The sequence below is a fragment of the Lepidochelys kempii genome, chromosome 8 (assembly GCF_965140265.1).
Source record: "Lepidochelys kempii isolate rLepKem1 chromosome 8, rLepKem1.hap2, whole genome shotgun sequence".
In the NCBI taxonomy this organism is placed as follows: domain Eukaryota; kingdom Metazoa; phylum Chordata; order Testudines; family Cheloniidae; genus Lepidochelys; species Lepidochelys kempii.
Genome location: NC_133263.1, coordinates 79,273,084 through 79,292,169, shown reverse-complemented (window position 1 = coordinate 79,292,169; position 19,086 = coordinate 79,273,084). Strand labels below are relative to the sequence as shown.

At 37.5% G+C, this 19,086-nt stretch overlaps 1 protein-coding gene across 3 annotated transcripts in view; it reads right to left on the bottom strand.

Annotated features, from left to right (window-relative positions):
- Positions 1-605: 605 nt before the first annotated feature.
- SSX2IP (SSX family member 2 interacting protein) overlaps positions 606-19,086 on the bottom strand; it is a 40,147-nt gene continuing 21,666 nt past the window's right edge. Inside the window, exons 4-15 of one of the 3 annotated variants that reach the window (XM_073357213.1) lie at positions 18,637-18,806; positions 18,191-18,391; positions 15,908-16,018; positions 14,921-15,056; positions 13,826-13,901; positions 13,564-13,741; positions 10,217-10,367; positions 7,234-7,370; positions 6,264-6,434; positions 4,546-4,657; positions 1,841-1,961; positions 606-1,595 (exon numbers count right to left, since the gene is read on the bottom strand). In XM_073357213.1, the coding sequence (XP_073213314.1) occupies positions 1,511-1,595; positions 1,841-1,961; positions 4,546-4,657; positions 6,264-6,434; positions 7,234-7,370; positions 10,217-10,367; positions 13,564-13,741; positions 13,826-13,901; positions 14,921-15,056; positions 15,908-16,018; positions 18,191-18,391; positions 18,637-18,806 (1,649 nt within the window). In that variant the 3' untranslated portion in view covers positions 606-1,510. Of the gene's footprint in view, positions 1,596-1,840; positions 1,962-4,545; positions 4,658-6,263; positions 6,438-7,233; positions 7,371-10,216; positions 10,368-13,563; positions 13,742-13,825; positions 13,902-14,920; positions 15,057-15,907; positions 16,019-18,190; positions 18,392-18,636; positions 18,807-19,086 lie in introns of all 3 variants that reach the window. The other 2 variants (XM_073357214.1, XM_073357212.1) reach the window with 2 other exon arrangements.

Here is a 19,086-nt window from a genome sequence, read left to right as displayed (position 1 = left end):
AATACCTATGGCATTAAGACAATCTGAATGGCTAACAGGCCTTGAGCCTTCTCTAGGCAGACCAAAATTCACAATGCACGTGGCTGCCTGCATCCTTAAGAGCGCTTCATGCAGGAAATATTATACCTGTGCTCTGGAGTTTATACTGGCTTCCAATTCATTTCTGGTTGAACTGGACGTTTCGGATTGACCAGGAAAGCTCCAGCGGTGTCCATCTCGGCTCCTTTAGTGACCTTAATATGAAAGAGCTATGGAAGCTCCAAATGGAGAAGTGAGGTCACGAAATGAAAAGCAATCAGAGAAGACACCAAATGTTTTGCTGTTGGTACCTCAAGTTGAAGGTCAAGTTGAATCCTGTCCCTTTTATCTCTTACAGAGTTTCAGAATTCTGTCATATTATATTTTTCCACCCTCCCTTCCCCACTGAAAAAGTTTTATTTTTATCTCTACCTACCCTTTCGCTAAGACCTCTCCCTTATATATGGCCTCTTCATGGACTTATGATCAAAATGGATTTCCTTAAGTCAAGGCCAAAGTAACTCGAATCCATTAAAAAGAAAAACACACCATCCAAATGTGTTGATGTAGGACCATGACTGTTTACAACTGGTTAATACAAAAAGATCATGCTGGACTTCAAAAATTGAATACACACATTGGAAAACATTTCTTAGAATATACTTTGCACATTTATTGTCCAGTTACATTTCAAAGAATTTGATTCTCGACTGAAACAATTACAGTCCTAACACATCTGTAAACAGAGTATCACTATGAAACCAGCTTAAATTGGCATGTAAAACACTATGATTATAGATGCATGTTTCATTTCATGGCATCTTAGCAGAATCATTTATATTGTCTATTTACAAACATATAAAGATCTTGCACTTTAATCATTGGAAAGCTATGAAAGAGGTACTTCCAAGTCACATGACTTAATAAATATATAACTTGCTTTGTTAAAAATCTACAGTATACTGTACATTCAAGTTGAGACAAAAGTTTCAATGCTAGCTACACTTGATATAAATGTTCATTTACAATAATTAAACAATTCCTAAAAGTGCTACCTTTGTCTGCGATAAAGAGAAACACTAAGGTTCCAGTGTTTCATTTACAACCCCAAAGAAAAAAAAACAAAAAAACCCAACCCAACTCATACATTCCTTTATTCACAGAATCTGACCGTCTGTTACTAGAATATCCAAAGCTTTTTCTTTTTATTAAAAAAACCCCCATCTTTCAAAAGTTGCAGACAAAAAAGGGGCAAGAAATTGTTTAAAAAACTAAAATAAAGTCACACCCACACACTGCAACTCATTTAATCTTTTAGCTCGCTGAAAGGATGATCAAACTCATAACACCCTGTTTCACCTTAGAAAGAAAAGTTTATGGACACATTTATTTAACAAAAGACAGCAGACAACCCTAGAAAGTCTAAGGCAGTTTATCTATATAACAGAGAACATGAACTTTAGAAATCTTCTGTGACTGAGATCTTGATTCATTATTCAGTTTCTGCTTTGCTGAGTCCCTTCCATTGCTTTGGCTTGCTGTCTTCAGTAGTTTTATTCAATACAACACTTGAATTGCTGGAAAGAGAAAGTTAAAGTGTCACTAATATTGCCCTTTGCAAATATAAGTAGAACAATTGTTTTGATACTGGTTGAAAGTTGTATAATAATTATGCTAAATAATATATTCCACGGTAACTCTTGTCAATGTCTAGTTCAGAACTTTCCCAAGCTATGGTCCCTTTCTCTAATCACTACTACTCCAGCTGAGCAGTTCACACACTCACTATAAAAGTAATGATGGGTGATATAATTTCAGATACCTGTTGTGTGGGATATGCTGAATTGTCTGGCAAAGTTCCTCTGAAGGAGGTACAGTAGGCAAACAATGAGGTTTCTTTTGCCGAGACCTGAAGTTCAATAACTGATTGTCTGGGTCAGAATCTGCAAGTCATACAAGTATGTTATTACACAACAATGTAGTTATGAAAGTATCTAGAGAGAGGAATTCTTCCATGACTCTTATTTTCACCCAATATTAAAAAAATAATAAATATGCACATTCATTATTATTAAGGCTACGATTCTGTCATGGATGTTTTTAGTAAAAGTCAGGGACCGGTCACAGGCAGTATACAAAAAATCAAGGAAGCCGTGACCGGTCCCTGACTTTTACTAAAAACATCCCCGGGCAAAACGGGGAGGGAGGAGGGTCCAGCACCCTGCTGTACCCCCATTCTCTCCCCACCGCGGCTGGGAGCTACAAGGACCCCATTGCCCAGTGGCTGGGAGGGGTCCCCCGCTGCCCTGTAAGGCTAGGAGATGGGGGGGGAGGAATCCCTTGCCAGTGGCAGCAGGTGGGGAGCTGCCACTGAGCAACTCTGGGGTCCCTCTGCTGCCAGCGGAGGCTGGGAACCTGCAGGGTCCCTGCGACCTCTGTGATATAATCTTAGCCTTCATTATTATTGGATGTATTGGACTAAAAATGATGTTGAAATCAGTATAGATGCTGTCTTTTGTTTTTGTAAATATTTAACTTGAAAACAAAAAAAATCGAATACAAATAGTCGCACTGAAGTCAATGGGACTATTCGTGTGTTTAAAGATACCCATATGAGTGTTTTCTGGATCAGGTTTTTACTTCTGGTTTAGCAAATCTTATTTCAATTGATTCAAGGATTACTTTAGAGTCCAGGATACCTGGCAACACCCATGCAAAAATCACTTATGTCAACATGAAAGCTCATAAACTAGCCCAAAATCCAAAAGAAATGAAACTGAACAGATAACATTGTTTAGCACTTTCTATTTTAGTCCCCCATTTAAGTGAATGAGAAGATCTGCATTAACTACAATGGGAGTAGGATCAGGCTCTGTAATTCCTTTTCATTTTTAGATTTGAAAAGGTTTCAAAAAGGTGGGCAAGCAGAATTATTCAGTATTACACGGCACTTCCTGTAAGGTTAAAGTACTTTGGAGCGTAACGTAACAAAGCCTTAAAACTAAAGTAAAAATAGATAGTTTTTAAAAACCATTCTAGTGATAATCGTTATGTAAAGGTATCCAAATGGCATTACATCAAGATGGCGATCCTTTACGTGACAAGGGAATTCTTTAATTTTTATATTCTTACATACCCTCAAATCTAAGCTGCAGGCTGGGCTGTTAAATGCTACATTCTCTCTTAAAATGCACTTAACATGCACACACACAAAAATCCATAAGTATGAAAAAAATCACAAATGCTATAGCACACAAGTTTGACACCAATAAAACATTTTTTTTTAATGACAGCACCCAAATAATCTTAATTCTGTCCCTAAACATAAATGTTTCATACCAACAAAAATAATTCCATGTAGAGAGAGGTCTACAGCAAGAGCAGGGGTGCTGAACATTGGCACTGGAGTGGAGGAGGAAAGTCGCTTTATCTTCTGACCATATTTACTTAAGTGTCTATCTTTACGTGCTAGTTGTTAGCTCATGTTTATGTTTAAATGTTGGCTCCCAAGATCAGGATTCATTTAACGATTGCTTTTTCTCTCTTTTTTAAAAAAAAGTAACCTGTGCTCACGGGTGCAAACTAAATTGTGCATGTGGAAATTTGGGAGTGAAAAAAAAAGTATCTAACACCGATAAAAGGCTGAAAAGTCACAGGAAACTAAGCAAAAGTTTTCAAGTGTTAATTTTGATGTGATATGAAAATTACATATTCCAGAATTATGAATATGTTAGAAAAAAATCTTTGTACCATGATAGCCACAAATATTTTCAATTGGTTTCCAAAGGAAGTGATAACCATCCCAAATCACACTGCAGATGATATAGCATTGAAATTATGGCAGTATTCAGCCAACTTCCATTTTATTACCATCACTAGCATCGCTTTCACTGCTATGGTTTTCCAAGTTGCTTCTTTTCCATTGAATAGCTATGTTTTGGGTTATCTCTTAGATACAAATGTTTCCAGGATGACGCTTCCAGTTCCTACCCTTATTTCTAATCTCTTCAGCTGTCCATATGTCACCTTATTTTTCTGTTCTTATCAGTATTCACTGTGCCTCCCATTTGATTCACTAATTGCATCCGATGAAGTGACCTGTAGCTCACGAAAGCTCATGCTCAAATAAATTTGTTAGTCTCTAAGGTGCCACAAGTACTCCTGTTCTTTTTTGCAAATACAGACTAACACGGCTGCTACTCTGAAACCTGTAATTAAACATGCTATTTAAGGCGAAGAGTTCTGTTCTATAATTGATATTCAACAGGTCCCCTCTCAAAAAGAAGTTTATCATGTAGCCATGACTGGATTATCAGGATTCCCTTCTTAGGTGAACTACCAAGAGAGCCTAGCAACCCTGACCTGCACATAGATTTTTAACGTTTTTTATATGATATCATGAATTCTCTTTATACTTAGGAAGTCTCCATTTCCTTGTGTATGTATCTTCCAGCTGAGAGAGAGAAAATAAAACATTATAAGAATAGTTTTATGAAATTTACAAAGGTTAGCGAGTTAAATACTTGCTTCCTGAGTAGGCACTTTGAGTTTTCACATGTTCAGAGTTCTTGTGATCAGAAGTCATGCTCAAAAACTGTTGCTTCAGCCAAGCTCCTCGATCTTCTTCAAATGCCCTTCTCTGAAAAGAGAAATGTCAACTTATATTCTGTACAGAAAGTGGTAGGTTTATATGGATTGATTTGCTTTGCATGTAAAATCATAAAGTGAAGTTCATTCATATATTGAAAAAGTGGGCAGTTTAACATAGACCTACAACTGTAAGAACCCTAAAAGGATCAAATGGCAAGGGTGTTTGCAAACTGAACCCCATTGTTTGGCTCAGAAGGATGTGCTATGAAGGTCCTTACAAGTGCCTCTCACTTTACCTTAGGGCTTTTGGCCAGGAAACTACCAGTCAGATGCTAAACCGACCTTCTGTGCAGCTGCCAGACACGACTACGGCTCAGTGGCGTAAAGGTAAAATAAATAAATTGGTAAACTAACCTAAACTCAACTCCACATTCCCCCAACAAGAAGTGGGTAAATGCTGTTTACTCTCCACTACAATACTACGGTACTGATCATCTCGCAACTCCAAGTGTGTTCTGGGAAGAGAAAAAAAGAGCTCGAAAGTACTCCTGACTACTCCCACCCAAATCTGAGAGGAAAGAATGAGGGTTTCCCTTTCACGTGACTCTCAAGCCAGGGAGGGGAGAAGTGATGTCAATGTCAGGCAGTCCTCAAAAATCCAGATGGCAGCAGGATGGGGAGGAGACAGTTCCTGTACCTCTTAAGAGATCAGACAAACAGGAGATACCAAGGAAGGGAGAGACAGGATGTGAGAGCAAGGGAGCAAATTTCCCCATTGTTCGAAATTCTTCCTCCTATGTTCAAAGGAGACAACAAACCCCGACTCTAGGCTCAAGGGCTGCTGCAAATTTTTCAAAGATCTACATAGATCACAGTAAAGATACAGTATTAAAGTATTTAAAATATTAAATACTTAATATTAAAGTATTAAGAGGAGACGCAATAGCAAACTGATACATGGGTAATTACAGTGATGCTGCAATCCGGACTATATGTTTAGACACAACTGGTTAAACTTAGCAATATGCCTGTGATACAGTTTAAGAGTACATCCTATATACTCTCACAATCTTATTAAAATATTTCTCTAAGTAAAGTGAAAATGTGGAGAATTTTATAAAGTCTTACTGGAACTGAAAAATATTGATGCAATGTGAATCAGTGCTATGTATGTACCTATAAAGTCTAAGGCCAAAATCTAAATGAATAATAATAACAACAACAACAATAATAGCATGCTTAAAGTTAGGTTCCTAAGTCTCTATTTAGATACCTAAATAAGTGACCTTATTTTCAAAAGCACACATGCAGATATTTGAAAATCTTGGTTTAAGCTTATAAAAAGAAATAGAAAATTAGTTATCCCAGGTCAAGCAACTGTATTTGCCAATGTATGTGTACAAAATGAAGTACTCTACTATGGGCGAACAGAGTGATCCATCATATTGTCAGTAGTCCTGCATCACATGGTTTACAAGATACGGCAGAGGAGAGAGAGATCTTCCAATAGAAAGACAATAGCAAAGGGATAACAATACTCACAAATGCATACGTTCAACATTGGCTAAGTTTTTCCGCTTACTAAGATTACAAGACTGGCTAATCTTCAGTATTAAAGATCAAAGGCCCATAAAGATACCATTCCTTTTGAATACCTCAAGTCCTAATCTAATAGCAGCTTCTGTAAAACTTCTTCGCTCTCTCTCAAAGTTCTTTTTTTGTTCTCTAAATAGTTTCCATTCTTCCTGGAGGCGCTCTCTTTCTTCCAACAAGTAACAGTCCTGTAGTAACATAGAGGTATCATCATCACATGGAGACATAAGCTGCTGCTGCAGATACAAGGAACAAAAGTCAGAAATGTTATTCAGAAATTACTATTTAGACTTAAAATATGTTTCTACAAGTTTAGATTTAGATGCCAGCAAAAGTTTATTAAATGAAAGACAATCAGGCTTGGTCATAAATGGGCCACTGGCACAGGGAATTAGGAAGTGTGGAAGGAAAAACTGCAGAAGGCAAACAAAGAAGTTTAGCACCCTATTCAGAAAGCTATGGAAAGTAGACGAGATAAACTTTCTGAATACGTTGCTAAACTTTGTTGCCTTCTGCAGTTTCTCCTTCTATGGCCTGGTCTACACGGGGGGGGGGCGGAAATCAATCCAAGTTACACAACTTTAGCTACATGAATAATGTAGTTGAAGTCGATGTAGTTAGATCTACTTTCTGCAGTGTCTTCACTGCAGTAAGTCAACAGCTGGCGCTATTCCGTAGACTCCGCCTGCGCCTTTCGCCCTGGTGGAGTACCTGAGTTGACGGGAGAGCGCTCGGTCAATTTATCACGTCTAGACTAGACATCATCAATCTACCCCCACTGGATCAATTGCTGCCTGTCGATCCAGCGGGTAATGTAGACAAGCCCTATATGTGCTAACTTCACAACAAAATACTGTTTGCCAAGGTGAGAGTCACATCCCCTCTCCCTCTGCTCCAGCCTCCACAGTTATCAAAAACAGGAACACCCAAATATAAAAAGGCATTGTTAGAATGATGCTTCAATTCCGACTCGAAGAAGGGAGGAAGAGAAGAAAGCACAGTTTAAAAAAAAAAAAATCAAAAGATTCCGACCTGTAATAGTTGTTGCTGAGTTTTGATCATTTCTTTGCACTGCTGAATTTCTAATTCTAGCTTTTCAGTTTCCAATTCATGGTCCTCTCTTGAAATTACATCGCTGCCATTCAAAGCCCCTGAATGTGCACGTGACACTAAATACAAGAAAAAAAAAGAAAAGTTTTTTGGTGTTTTAAGTAAAAGAGGCAGCCACTGGTAATGCTGTTCAATAAAGATGCTAATTTAAGATAAAGAAAGGTTTACGAAATAAATTAAAAGGCGTTTTAATATGCATCTGTCGAACCTTGGAATTTGAAAGACCCTGGGTATGTCTGAATACTCACAGGAAATACTGAATAAGTTCTCGCAGATACAGTACTGGATCTCTACAAAATCAGCCAGACATAAAATACAATTCAGTGGATCACTTTATTACAGGGAAAGAATGCCCCTGAATTGTCCCTTAACTATTTTACAATTTCTGGGCTTAACAATGGTTTCTCTGGACCCCTACTTGTAAAACAAGCAGTGTGCTTTGAATTCAAACAGTTCAGACAAGTCAGATAGTAAGAGTGAGGGAAGAGCCAATTTAAAATAAAACAAACTCCCCATGGTATAGGGGAAAACAAAAAGATTATACTTTTAGTATAAACCTTGTTATTGAGCTGTTTGAAGATACTGTAAAGAAAAGCAAGTTTAACAGGTTTTGAACAAAATAAAAACAAATATTAAGAAAATCAACACTCAGATAAGACAACAACAACAAAATAAATTCAGGAAACTATTTCCTTATTACCCATCTTAACTTTTGGATTATCCTACCCACTCCTGGTATGCTACCATTTGGTAGCATACAGACAAACATGCACCGTGATCTGCCGTTCTCTCTCGGGGACTGAGAGAGTCCTTTTAGGCTAGTTATTAAGAGAAGCCTTAGACTCTGGTGGCAGCCTTTACCTAGACCACAAGCAGACTCCCCACTGCCTACTAATAAAGTCTCTCCAAGACAGATTCTGCAACTTGCATCGTACATCTCCACAGAAACAGCAAGTAACCACCAGAACATTCTATGGCACCTGCCATTCCAACTTCAGAGAGTATACTGTCGTTCACAACATATGTGCCTCATTAATCAGAATGTTCAGATATTTTAACCACAATAAAATGATTAATATGACACATGAGTGGCCTACACCAATCTCAATACGAGATCAAAAGCTGGATTTGTGCAAAGCCTTAAATACAAAGCTCATGAATTTAGTATTGTAATAGCAATATTATGGCCAAGGACGGTCGGGTCCTTTGCATACGAGGGTGCAAGTCCCATAAGGGAGGGGGAAAGAAAGTTCCTGTTCCCCATCCCCAAAAAATGTTATTAGGAGGTAGGTCAGTGGAAAGGTTAAAAATATCACTTAAATACAAAGTGATCCAAATGTTAAGCATTTTTATAATACCATGCTTAGATCAGAGTCTCAAAGCAAGGGGAAAAAAATATTATAGTGACTCACCCTGAAAGATATAAGGTTTTAGACCTTTTCAAGGCAGGATTAACATTTTAATTGAAAAACATTTGCCTTTTTCCTCCATGGCACAAAATGAATCCCATTTCAAGAAAATCTGATTTCTAAGCATCATACCAAAACGGGGGGGAGCCAGTTTCTACATTTGTACTGAATCAGGTAAACTGAGGAAATCTTTTAACTGAAAGTTATCCAGTTCTTCAGAATCCACCATAATTTTGGAGTTATTAATTTCATTATAAAAACCCTAGAGGGGAGTTACTGTAATATAGACCTATTGGAAAAGTAAGGGCTCCATGTATTCTATAAGCTTTATGAAGGAAACACGGATCAAATGAAAAACATACATACAATATTACGGTTATAATCTTCCAAACATTTACCCCAGGAAGGGGGAGGATTGGAGAAAGATGTTTTATTTCCTACAACAACCGCCCCCTTGCACATACATAGTATTTTTTAATTATTACATGTTATGTTACTTTAATTTCAATGTACAGACATAGCCATTTATATATCTGGATGGCTGCATTATGAGCCAAATCTTGATCCCACTGAAGTCAGTGGCAGAACTAATGACTTCAATGGGATAAGAATTTGGACATTGGTGCACACGCACAAAACCAAAAAGTGACCACAGAAACACTGCAAACGTGCAAAATGATCTTTTTACTCCATATAGCTGTCTCTCAACCAGTGTCTCCTCTACTCCCAAACCTACCAAATCAATACTCTTCAGAGCAAGTGTTCTCAAATATCAGTGTGGATAAATTTTAATAAAGGCATTTTTTCATGGACTATCTGCCTCCCATTCACAGTTTCATGGGTGACCTCCCTGCTTGTTCATGATTGCATAACATCCCTCTGGTAGCTAATGAAAAGGTAAAAATATTTATGTATTTTAGCTGTTTCTAATGCTATTTAGCAGCTGGAAATTAATTGAAACTAACACTATGCCACCAGCCAGTTCTGCCTAGAAACCCATGTGAAGCCCCAAAACTTTGAAAATGATTTAGATACTTTTTGTGAGTCATTATTTCAAGTTCTTTTATTTTCACTTCACCGGTAACTCAGTTAGCCAGGATGACAGACGACAGAAGTCAAATTTAACACAGGCCTCCTTTCTGCTGAAACCAACAATGAGAGATATCTTCCTTCAACAAATGATAAGTTGATACTGGGAAGGATAAGTACCTGAAAATGGGGGGTTAGAATTGAAGTGCCCCTCAGTCAGGGATAACAGTGTTGCTACATGAGAGTTTCTCAGCTCTCCTGTAATTAAATCTTTCATATTTCTATTTCTCTTGCATGGCACTTGAGGCAACCTACTGTGTCCTGATTTTTTAATGTTCTTTTAAAAACTCTTTCTAGCTTTGGTATTGTTATGTCAAATGGGTCAGAGTATAACAAACAACACTATGGAAATGGAGTTTCCACAAACATCATGATGATGCAGAATACAGGCTTACGATGACACTTACCTTGGTTATCCAGTTTTTCAACATGATTTTTCAGCATTCTCCACTGCTTTCTAATGCTGTTGGTAAGCTGTTCTCGCACAGTTTCACAAGAAAGTTCCCACATATTCTCTTTATTTAATTCTACAGCATCTTCCTCCATGTCTGACAGCACCTGTAAAAGCAAAAACAAGAATCTGCTGAAACAGTCCTCTCTATGAGGCTTATTAACTGTATGAGGGAACAGGAAATTCGGAGAGTTTCCATTTAAGTGCATTTGCCTAGTTTGGACCTGACAGGGAGTTTGGCTCTCTAAATGCATGGATTTCAGGGGGTCTGGAGGGCAGACCTTCCACATTACTTCCTAGCTGCCCTTGTCCCCCCCATATGCAGAATGAATATCAGCCAGCAAGATACTGATGACACAAATACACTTACCCCTTCCTGAAGTAGAGATTTAAGGTTACAAGGAGTCATGCTGCTAAATCTGCCTGGCAGCTGCCCTTGAAACACCAATTCCGGGAATGAGGAGCTCACTATGCAGTATATGACATGTTTTAAGAACATAGGGATGGGGTTTGTATAATCTTGTATGTGGGGATTACTCATCTAGACAGAGGCAGAGAATTATCCTGTGGACAGCAAGTACCTGGCCCTGCCTCCTTCTTATTCACAGTGCACCAGTGAGGGTGAAGGAAAGATGAGTGAGAAGAGGTGGTGAAGTAGTGAACAATGCTGTGGAGCCAGAATTCCCTTCTCCCACTTCTCTTTTGCATCCATAGGCCTGATGCACCCAATGTAAATCCTCTCTAACTCAGGAGCAGATAGAAAAGATTGGATCCTAAATTAATTTAGACAGATAAAATTGACATGTTCAAGGGTGGAAAAAATGGTTCATCTACATATGCTGCAACATTTACTCACTAAATGAAATTTAGTGCTTCTGGGGGTTTTAGAAACTGCAATATCAGCAAAGGAGGGAACGGAGAGAAATTTAACATTCTATCTAATTCCATAAAGACAATTTTTCTTGAGATGCCTATGTGTACAGTGCCTAGCACAATGAGGGCCCAATCCTTACTGGGCCTCTGGCTGCTATTGTAGTAATAAATATTAATATCAATAGTACCCTAGTCCAAAGCTCTGCATTCCAGGCTAATAACCTCACTTGACTCAGTATAAAGTTGCTAAGTAACAAGAAGCCAAGCCACCAGTGTGAACATTAAGGCAGCAAAAGATGTTCAGGGGTTTTTGTTTTAAACCAAAGTTCATTTAGTCAAGCTTGTTTTGAATCAGTAATAACTACTTTAAAAACAAAACAAAGAACCTCAAATAGTTATGTTTTCCTTTTTTACATATGTAATTTAAGCAAGTTTCTGATCATTGGATTACTGTACATAAGTATCATAAATAGCAGTGCTTTAGTTAGAAGTCTCAGGAGACTATTATAATTCAATTTCTAGAGATTTACCAAAATTTCACCCAGAACGAGCATATTTTACATTAAGAGGTCTTTACTTCGGAGCACAAGTTAGCTTTGCCCAGTAGAGAGACACATTTATTCCACACCCCCATAAAATTAATAATTTTTATCAACTTTTTTATATTCATATGAGTTTACTAGACAAGTAAAAAATAGTTAATACTTTGCGCCTATAACCTATGTCATAAATGAACCCAGAGCTGCTTTTGACTGTGAGTATTTGCAAATAGTTAATCCATCAGTCCAGCTAGATTTTTAGAATATACAGAAGTAAAAAAAATTGCTGAAATATTTGCATTTGGAGAGCAGCTAATGCATATGCCCCATAAGTAGAGCCCTGCAAATCCACAGATATCAGCTCTATAGCTGCAGATATCCTCATCCGTGGATCATTTTTGCGGATCGCAAATCAGATGCAGATACAAATTTTGTATCCGCACAGAGCTCTACCCATAAGTACTTTGCAGTCACTACTTAGACTCCGCTGGTTATTCATTTTACAAAGTAGTTGAATGCCCCTCCAATAAATTAAATGAGGCTTGTGTGTGTTTGTTTGGTTTTTTAAGTCTGCTATAAAAAAGTTATACCCCAAGAGATCAACAAAGAACTGTAGAAATTTGATGCAGTCATCTAAGAACATTTCGTTGCAAAGCATAAAGTCCTGTTATTCCTCCAGTTTGTCTTGGTACGCAAGCACATGTATCCCTCAGTCCTGAAGCTGGATCTGCATGGGTGGCCCACAGAGTTTGCGCCGAACCCCACTGTCTTCACTGGGTCCCAGGCGGCATGAGAGTCCACTTGTGCATATCCATTTACAGGACTATAGCCACAGTATGTAACATGCATCCTCTGTATAAATGGGGCCTTAGCAGTGAAACAGTTCCACAATACTGAGTTGCAGTACTACATTATAAAGTGGAATTTCAACCTAAAGTAAGATTCTTTCCTAAAGGAGTCAGACACTTGACTAATTAGACTAATTGACTAATTAATACTAATTAGAGCACTAAACACACTGTGGGCCTGTTTTGCCTGTTGCAGGATATACGAGTAATTCTCAGTGAAATTAAGGAGAATTACTCATACCCTGTGGCAAGAACACCAAGCACAATGTAATATCTCAATTTCAGCAAAATGCCTAAACCTACTGAATCCCCCAAAACACCACTTAATCAAGCAGCTCTGTTCGACATCTCATCCACAACAGTTGTGATTCTAAAGCACATTTAAAAGATTCCTTTATGATTACATACGTTTTCATACCCACGTCTGCCACAACATTGACAAGCAATAAAGCAATGTGTGATGGCCCCAACGTGAACAATGGAAGGGAATTACTAGCAGAACTGAAAACCATTCAATTTAGTGATAAAAGTTTCCTGATAGTAGCTGCAGATTTTTAGCAGAAACATTGATTCATCTTGCTTGTAGGACTTAGAGCCTACCCTACTTATAACCTCATTTTTTTCTAGATACAGTACATACTGGAAGTACAATTTTTCAACATAAGCACCTTAAGAGGTTGTCCAATCACATTAGGGCATTGAAAATCAGCACCTAAGTCCATTTTCTATACCCAAATATTGATCTGAGAAAAATGCATGATTTGGACAGCCTATTTAGGTCCATTTGAACAGTGGAATTCTCATGCGACACAGTAACTAGTGCAGGTGGCAAGTTTTAAGAAGCTAGAGTAATATTTTTGTATGTCCCAATGACTGTGCATAGTACTAGTTCAGTATATAGTTGTTAAAAGAAAAGGAGGACTTGTGGCACCTTAGAGACTAACGAATTTATTTGAGCATACACTTTCGTGAGCTACAGCTCACTTCATTGGATGCATGCAGTGGAAAGTTGTTGTTTTTTAACCAAAAATAAAAACACTTACAGGCCCAATGCCATCTTCAGCTCTTTCCTTAGGTTTTTGTTTCTGTGGTGGGAGAAGTGAAATCATCTCTTTCTTCATTTGCTGAAGAACTTTCTTGAGCTCAGCATTTTCCACTAGAAGCTGTTTTTGGCGTTGTTCATAGCCACCTAGCAAAACTTTGTACATTTCTTCTTCATTCCTGAAAGCAGAAGCCTTACAATAAATAAATAAACTGCAAAATACACTTTGATTAAAGTATGTATTTATATAGCTATCAACTTACCTGGCTTCTGTTTTACCAGTTCTCCAAGCACCTCTCTTCCCATCAACTCTACCTACGTAATTTAGAACATCCATAGCTACAAATGAGAAGGGAAATTAAAGACATTTCAGAGTGAAGTAAAAATCCCCAAAGTATATCTAAATATTCAGGTAACCTTCCATTTGCCTTTACATTAAGAGGCCTTACAGGACTGAATATAAAAATCAACCTTTGGACTAACATGAGACCAAACTCTCCTGAAAACAAAACAAGAAATGTAGATAATGGAAGGAAGAGAGGAAATGTTGATGGTAAAGTTATAAGTAACATCTAAAATTAATAAATGAAAAAGATTGTAGAGTTTCTAAAATGATGGTGTCTCTTTTAGAAACACACTCACTGTGTGACAGAACAGCCTAATGATCCTTATTTGTTTTATGTCTTATTTAGAAGTGGCAGAGCACCCTAAGTTTTTTTTAATAAAAGTTGCAATGAGGTGACACAGAACTGCTTCCCCCTTCCCCTCCATAGGCTGTGCCTACACTAGTTTTATTTCCTGTCTAGAATCTCCCACCTTCGCTAACATTAGTGCGGTTCCAGGTCTCCAGGTGGTTGCCAAAATTTTAAGCAGTTTTGATTAAACCTGCGATAGCTGGGGGACACAAATATAGTACTTAAAGTGCTCTTTACAGCCCTGTCTACATTAGCACTAAGAGATGTTCCTACCACCATCAGAGCTGAAGTGGTACTAGCAAAGGTAGAAATTATAAGGGGGGAAATGTTTTAATTTAGGAACTGATCATGATTCTCATCAGGCAGCCAACTGGCCTTCTTTGGTTTGTGCCTATCAAAACAAGGGGAGATACTCAAAAACTCTTACAGGGCACTCTTACATTAGTAAAAATAGAAATTCAAAGTTTTCTTTAAGTCTATGAACAGTTAAGTTTAATTAAATGCTACATATTTTATGCAAAACCTTCTTTATGACCTACTATTCTGGATACCAAAGTGCATTCTAAGTAAGGAGCCTGGCATATTGTTAATGCTAGATGCTAAAGTAAATATCTTGAACATGCAGCTTTACTGTATCACTACGATGTAGAAGACTTTACTTACCTATTTTTTTATCCTTTTTGTTCATGACTAGTTGATGTAAGCGTTCTTTTAGTTTGTTGTATTCTCTTTCTTTCCTCTTCATATCATGATTGTACTGAGTAGCACGACTTGCAATAATATTTTGTAATTTTTGTACCTAAAAAACTCAAAACCCCATACATTTTCAACTAAAGGTTGTGCACATACATTCCTTTAAACTTAAAAACAAAAATAAAAGAGCTTGGTATAAATATTTGTATAAAATATAAATTTTAAGGCCTAGTAACTTTCAGTCTCTGTCCAATATTTTTAGCTGAACATTAAGATGCTACTTACATATAGACACCACTGGGATAGGCACTACAGAAAAGCTAATTGTGTAAATGTCCAGGTCCATGACTAGTGCTCCTAGACACTGTTGTCATCCAAATAACAATAAATGTATTTACATCTGTGTGCACATAGAACTCCTGCTCAGGTTTTCCCTAAGCACCATACAGTTAATTTAGGCAAAATATTGTTTACAATAAACTTCCAAGTGGATTCTAGCCTTTCCCTCTTCAAGGTTAAAGGAGCTATTCCAGGTTTTGGCTGCATGTTTTGTTTCTTTGCTCTCCTACACATATCTGAAGTGTTACTTTGGTTTTGTTATACATTAGTAGAAAGGCTTTGGCAAATAGCTGGGTCTCAGAGCCTAGCAGCCAGGCTTTAGCTGACCTAACTCAGAATGATACATTTAAAAAGGCATCACAAGACTGCACGTGTATTTATACGAGACCACCATTTTTATCATCTGAACCAATCAACTCGATTTGCACATGAATTGCATCCCATTAGCAGCTAGTATGCCAGACTTCACAGTGACCACATATGAAATTCGCTAACTTTCTCTATGCAAGCCTGACTTTATGTATTCTTTTAAAATAAAATGTTACTAAAACCTGAGGTTTTCTGTAAGATTAGTCAAAACTGTCTGAATGATTTGTGTAGATGTACAGGCTGACTCACCTCATCTTTTTCATTTTTAAGTAACTGGTGCAGATTTCTGTTCTTACATTGTTGTTGTCTGTCTCTTTCTTGAAGTCCCACTATTTCCCTTCTAGAAGCTTCCAGTTGCTCCTAAAAAAAGTACCCATAATTCAATCTCAATTAATAATTACAAAAGAAAAAAAATAATTTGAGACAAGTTTGTTCTTGCTGAAATATCAGAAGCCCAATACACAGGGAAGGCCCCTCGACGACAAATTAATCTTTATTTCTACGGCAAGAGGCCTGGATAATATGGTTACCCCAGTGCAGCAGATTCCTAGTTCTGTAGCAGCTTCACTTCATGGGGATTTTTACTGAGTTAAATACAGAAATGAATATAAGCAACACAGAATTACAACTTTCAGTTTTCAGAGTAACAGCCGTGTTCGTCTGTATTCGCAAAAAGAAAAGGAGTACTTGTGGCACCTTAGAGACTAACCAATTTATTTGAGCATAAGCTTTTGTGAGCTACAGCTGTTTGATACTGAATGCAATTACTCTTTCTCTGCCATTAAATTATTAAGTATTCAATATGCCGCAATGCTTGCCTTCTCCACAGAAGTCAGAGGAGAAGCTAGATGTTTTGGCAGCTGGAGCTTTTGTTGGCTTGGATAAGTATGTTAGCTGGATGTTTCTACTAAAATTATCATTAAAATCATGTTGATTTTTGAATTGCCAACACAGAGGTGAATGGGGCAGCTCATACCTTCCCTACAGACATTGTTTCAGTGCACATTCAAGCAGACATCACTGTAGGTTCACATTTTCAAGATTTTCTTCATGACCATAAGTGGCGGAAATTACTTTTGTGCTTAAAAAAAAAAAAAAAAGCTGCAGCTAGAGGTGAACTTTGCAGTAAATTCCATAGCATGGAACAGCAGAGTTCATAGGGCCCTTTTCTTTGCATATGTCAACGGCTATGGATGAAGAAACATATGGAAGTGATAAATACATGCAGGAATAGCTCACCAATAGATAACATCCTGCACAATACCACCTCTGTAACAATGGATCACTCCATCATACCGCTTTTGGAGGGGGCAGGAAGGTACACACAAAATTTACATATTTGTGGGCCAAATTAGGGTAGCTTCAGCACAAAAGCTCTGTGGAAGTAAGATGCATAATTTCTCTCTTTTAACACACCTGCACATGGGGTAAGTAGTTTGGATGACTTCGCTGAAGGGTTAATATAATACATAAGTTAAGTTTTTAAAAGCAGGAGTGCAGTTGTACAATAGCATTTTAATGTTACATGCTAGCGTTGTTTTCATGCAGATTACATACACCTCAGGATAGAACTGTTGTCTGCCTGTGGGTTCATGCACAGTGTCTAGAAAAATCGCATCCTAATTCAAACTGTGACTTCTGGGTGCTATTGCAGTACAAATAGCAGCAAAAGTGGTAGGGGTAGCCAATCTTCTTGCCAAGTAGAACTAAGAGGGGCAACAGCTGCCTTGCTAAAATGTTACCATGAAAAAGAAGCTTATTTTAAAGATGAGCCACAACTCAGAATCTGCTGATAAAGCAACTATACCTATTTTCAAATACAATTTTTCCATTCAGTTCATGCCATTTAAGTCACGAGCACTAACTGACTGTCATTTACTGTTTAGCCTAAAATTTTGGGAGGGGCTGGATTGTAACAAATTATGGAGCCTCATCTACCAATTTGGTCTAAATTCAAACCAGTAACCAAAAAACTGTTGCTGACTGCTTTTGAATAGACACTGCGACACGACAGTTGTCCTCAGGCCTTTCAGGGAAGCCAAGAACTGAATGGATATGGAGAATGAGCTACACAATAGCCTTTGGAGATGGTCCTTTGGAATCAGGATGAGCAACATGAGTAACCTTGCTATACTTGTTATGGCTACATGTAGTAATTTATTTTCTAGGATTGAAAAATCTAGCAACACTCACAATATCCTATTTAAAGATAAACCGGCCAAATCTTCCAAGATCTTCATTTCCATAATGAATTACCACCCTCTAATCTAATCAATTTTCTTCAGGAACAGCTGGTCACTAAACTGTTCACAAAATATCCATGTCTTTATTAGAAAACTATTTCTTCACTCATTTTTCATTACATTTAATGAGTTTTCCATCAGTTAGAAAACACACCTCAGGAAAAAAAACTTGTAGGACAATTAAGTCTTAATAAATCAGCAAAATAACCTTACTGAGAATTTATAACATTTGTTAGCTGAAAGTGCCACATTGCATTATGATAGGAGTAAGAAAGAATAGATTTTCTACCTTTACTTTAGCATAGCAGTTCTGCAGGTGGTCCATATCACTACCCAATTTCAGATGCTGGATTTCCACCTCTTCCTGAGCTCGGAGGTTCTTGCGTTGGAGTACAAGCAGTTCATTCACACAATTTAAGACCGATACTATATTTAATTCTTTATCTTTGCACTCCGAATAAAGAGAAGGGAAACCTAATGTTGTCAGCTCCTAGTAAGGGACAGAGAGAGCAATAATTGGACCAATTTCTTTCTATGCTTGACAAAATTCTCAGACAGCACACTAGAAGACATTCATTTTTGCAAGGAAAAAAAAACCCCTTTGGCTTCCAATTAGTAACCAAAGAAAAGCCTACTTCATGGGAATAAACTCTCTCACCTCAGAGAATACTCACACTCATTTCCACGACTGATTGACAGTTATATTAAATGACCCCACTTGAAAAAGTGGCTTACCCTGTTAAGATAGGAGATACTCTGTTCAACATTCTCTTCTGTGCAGAAGGCACTGAAAAAGCTGTGCGTACTTTTGGACAAAGGCAGTGGCGAGTGTAGCACTTGTTGCATGTTTAAACTTGAGGGGGACATCTTTTTTTCTGAGGTATTCTGAGAAGTGGTTTTGCTAGCTACAATTCAAAATATTATGAAACAAGTTTAGGACTAATTATTTAAATCAATTCAAGAGACTAAAACAGGATTATTCATCATTGTTTAGGAACTTTAGAAGTGACATTTAGAACTATTAAAAGTTTGGGGGGAAATACTGTAAACAAAATGCTAGGAATTGGAGTTTCTACCAAAAAGTAAAGCATCAATAAGATTTTAAATAAGTCATTTTCATGAAAAAATTCCTCTCCCCTCCCAAAGAAAGATTCTCATAAAAATCATTCTAATTACTAGTTCATT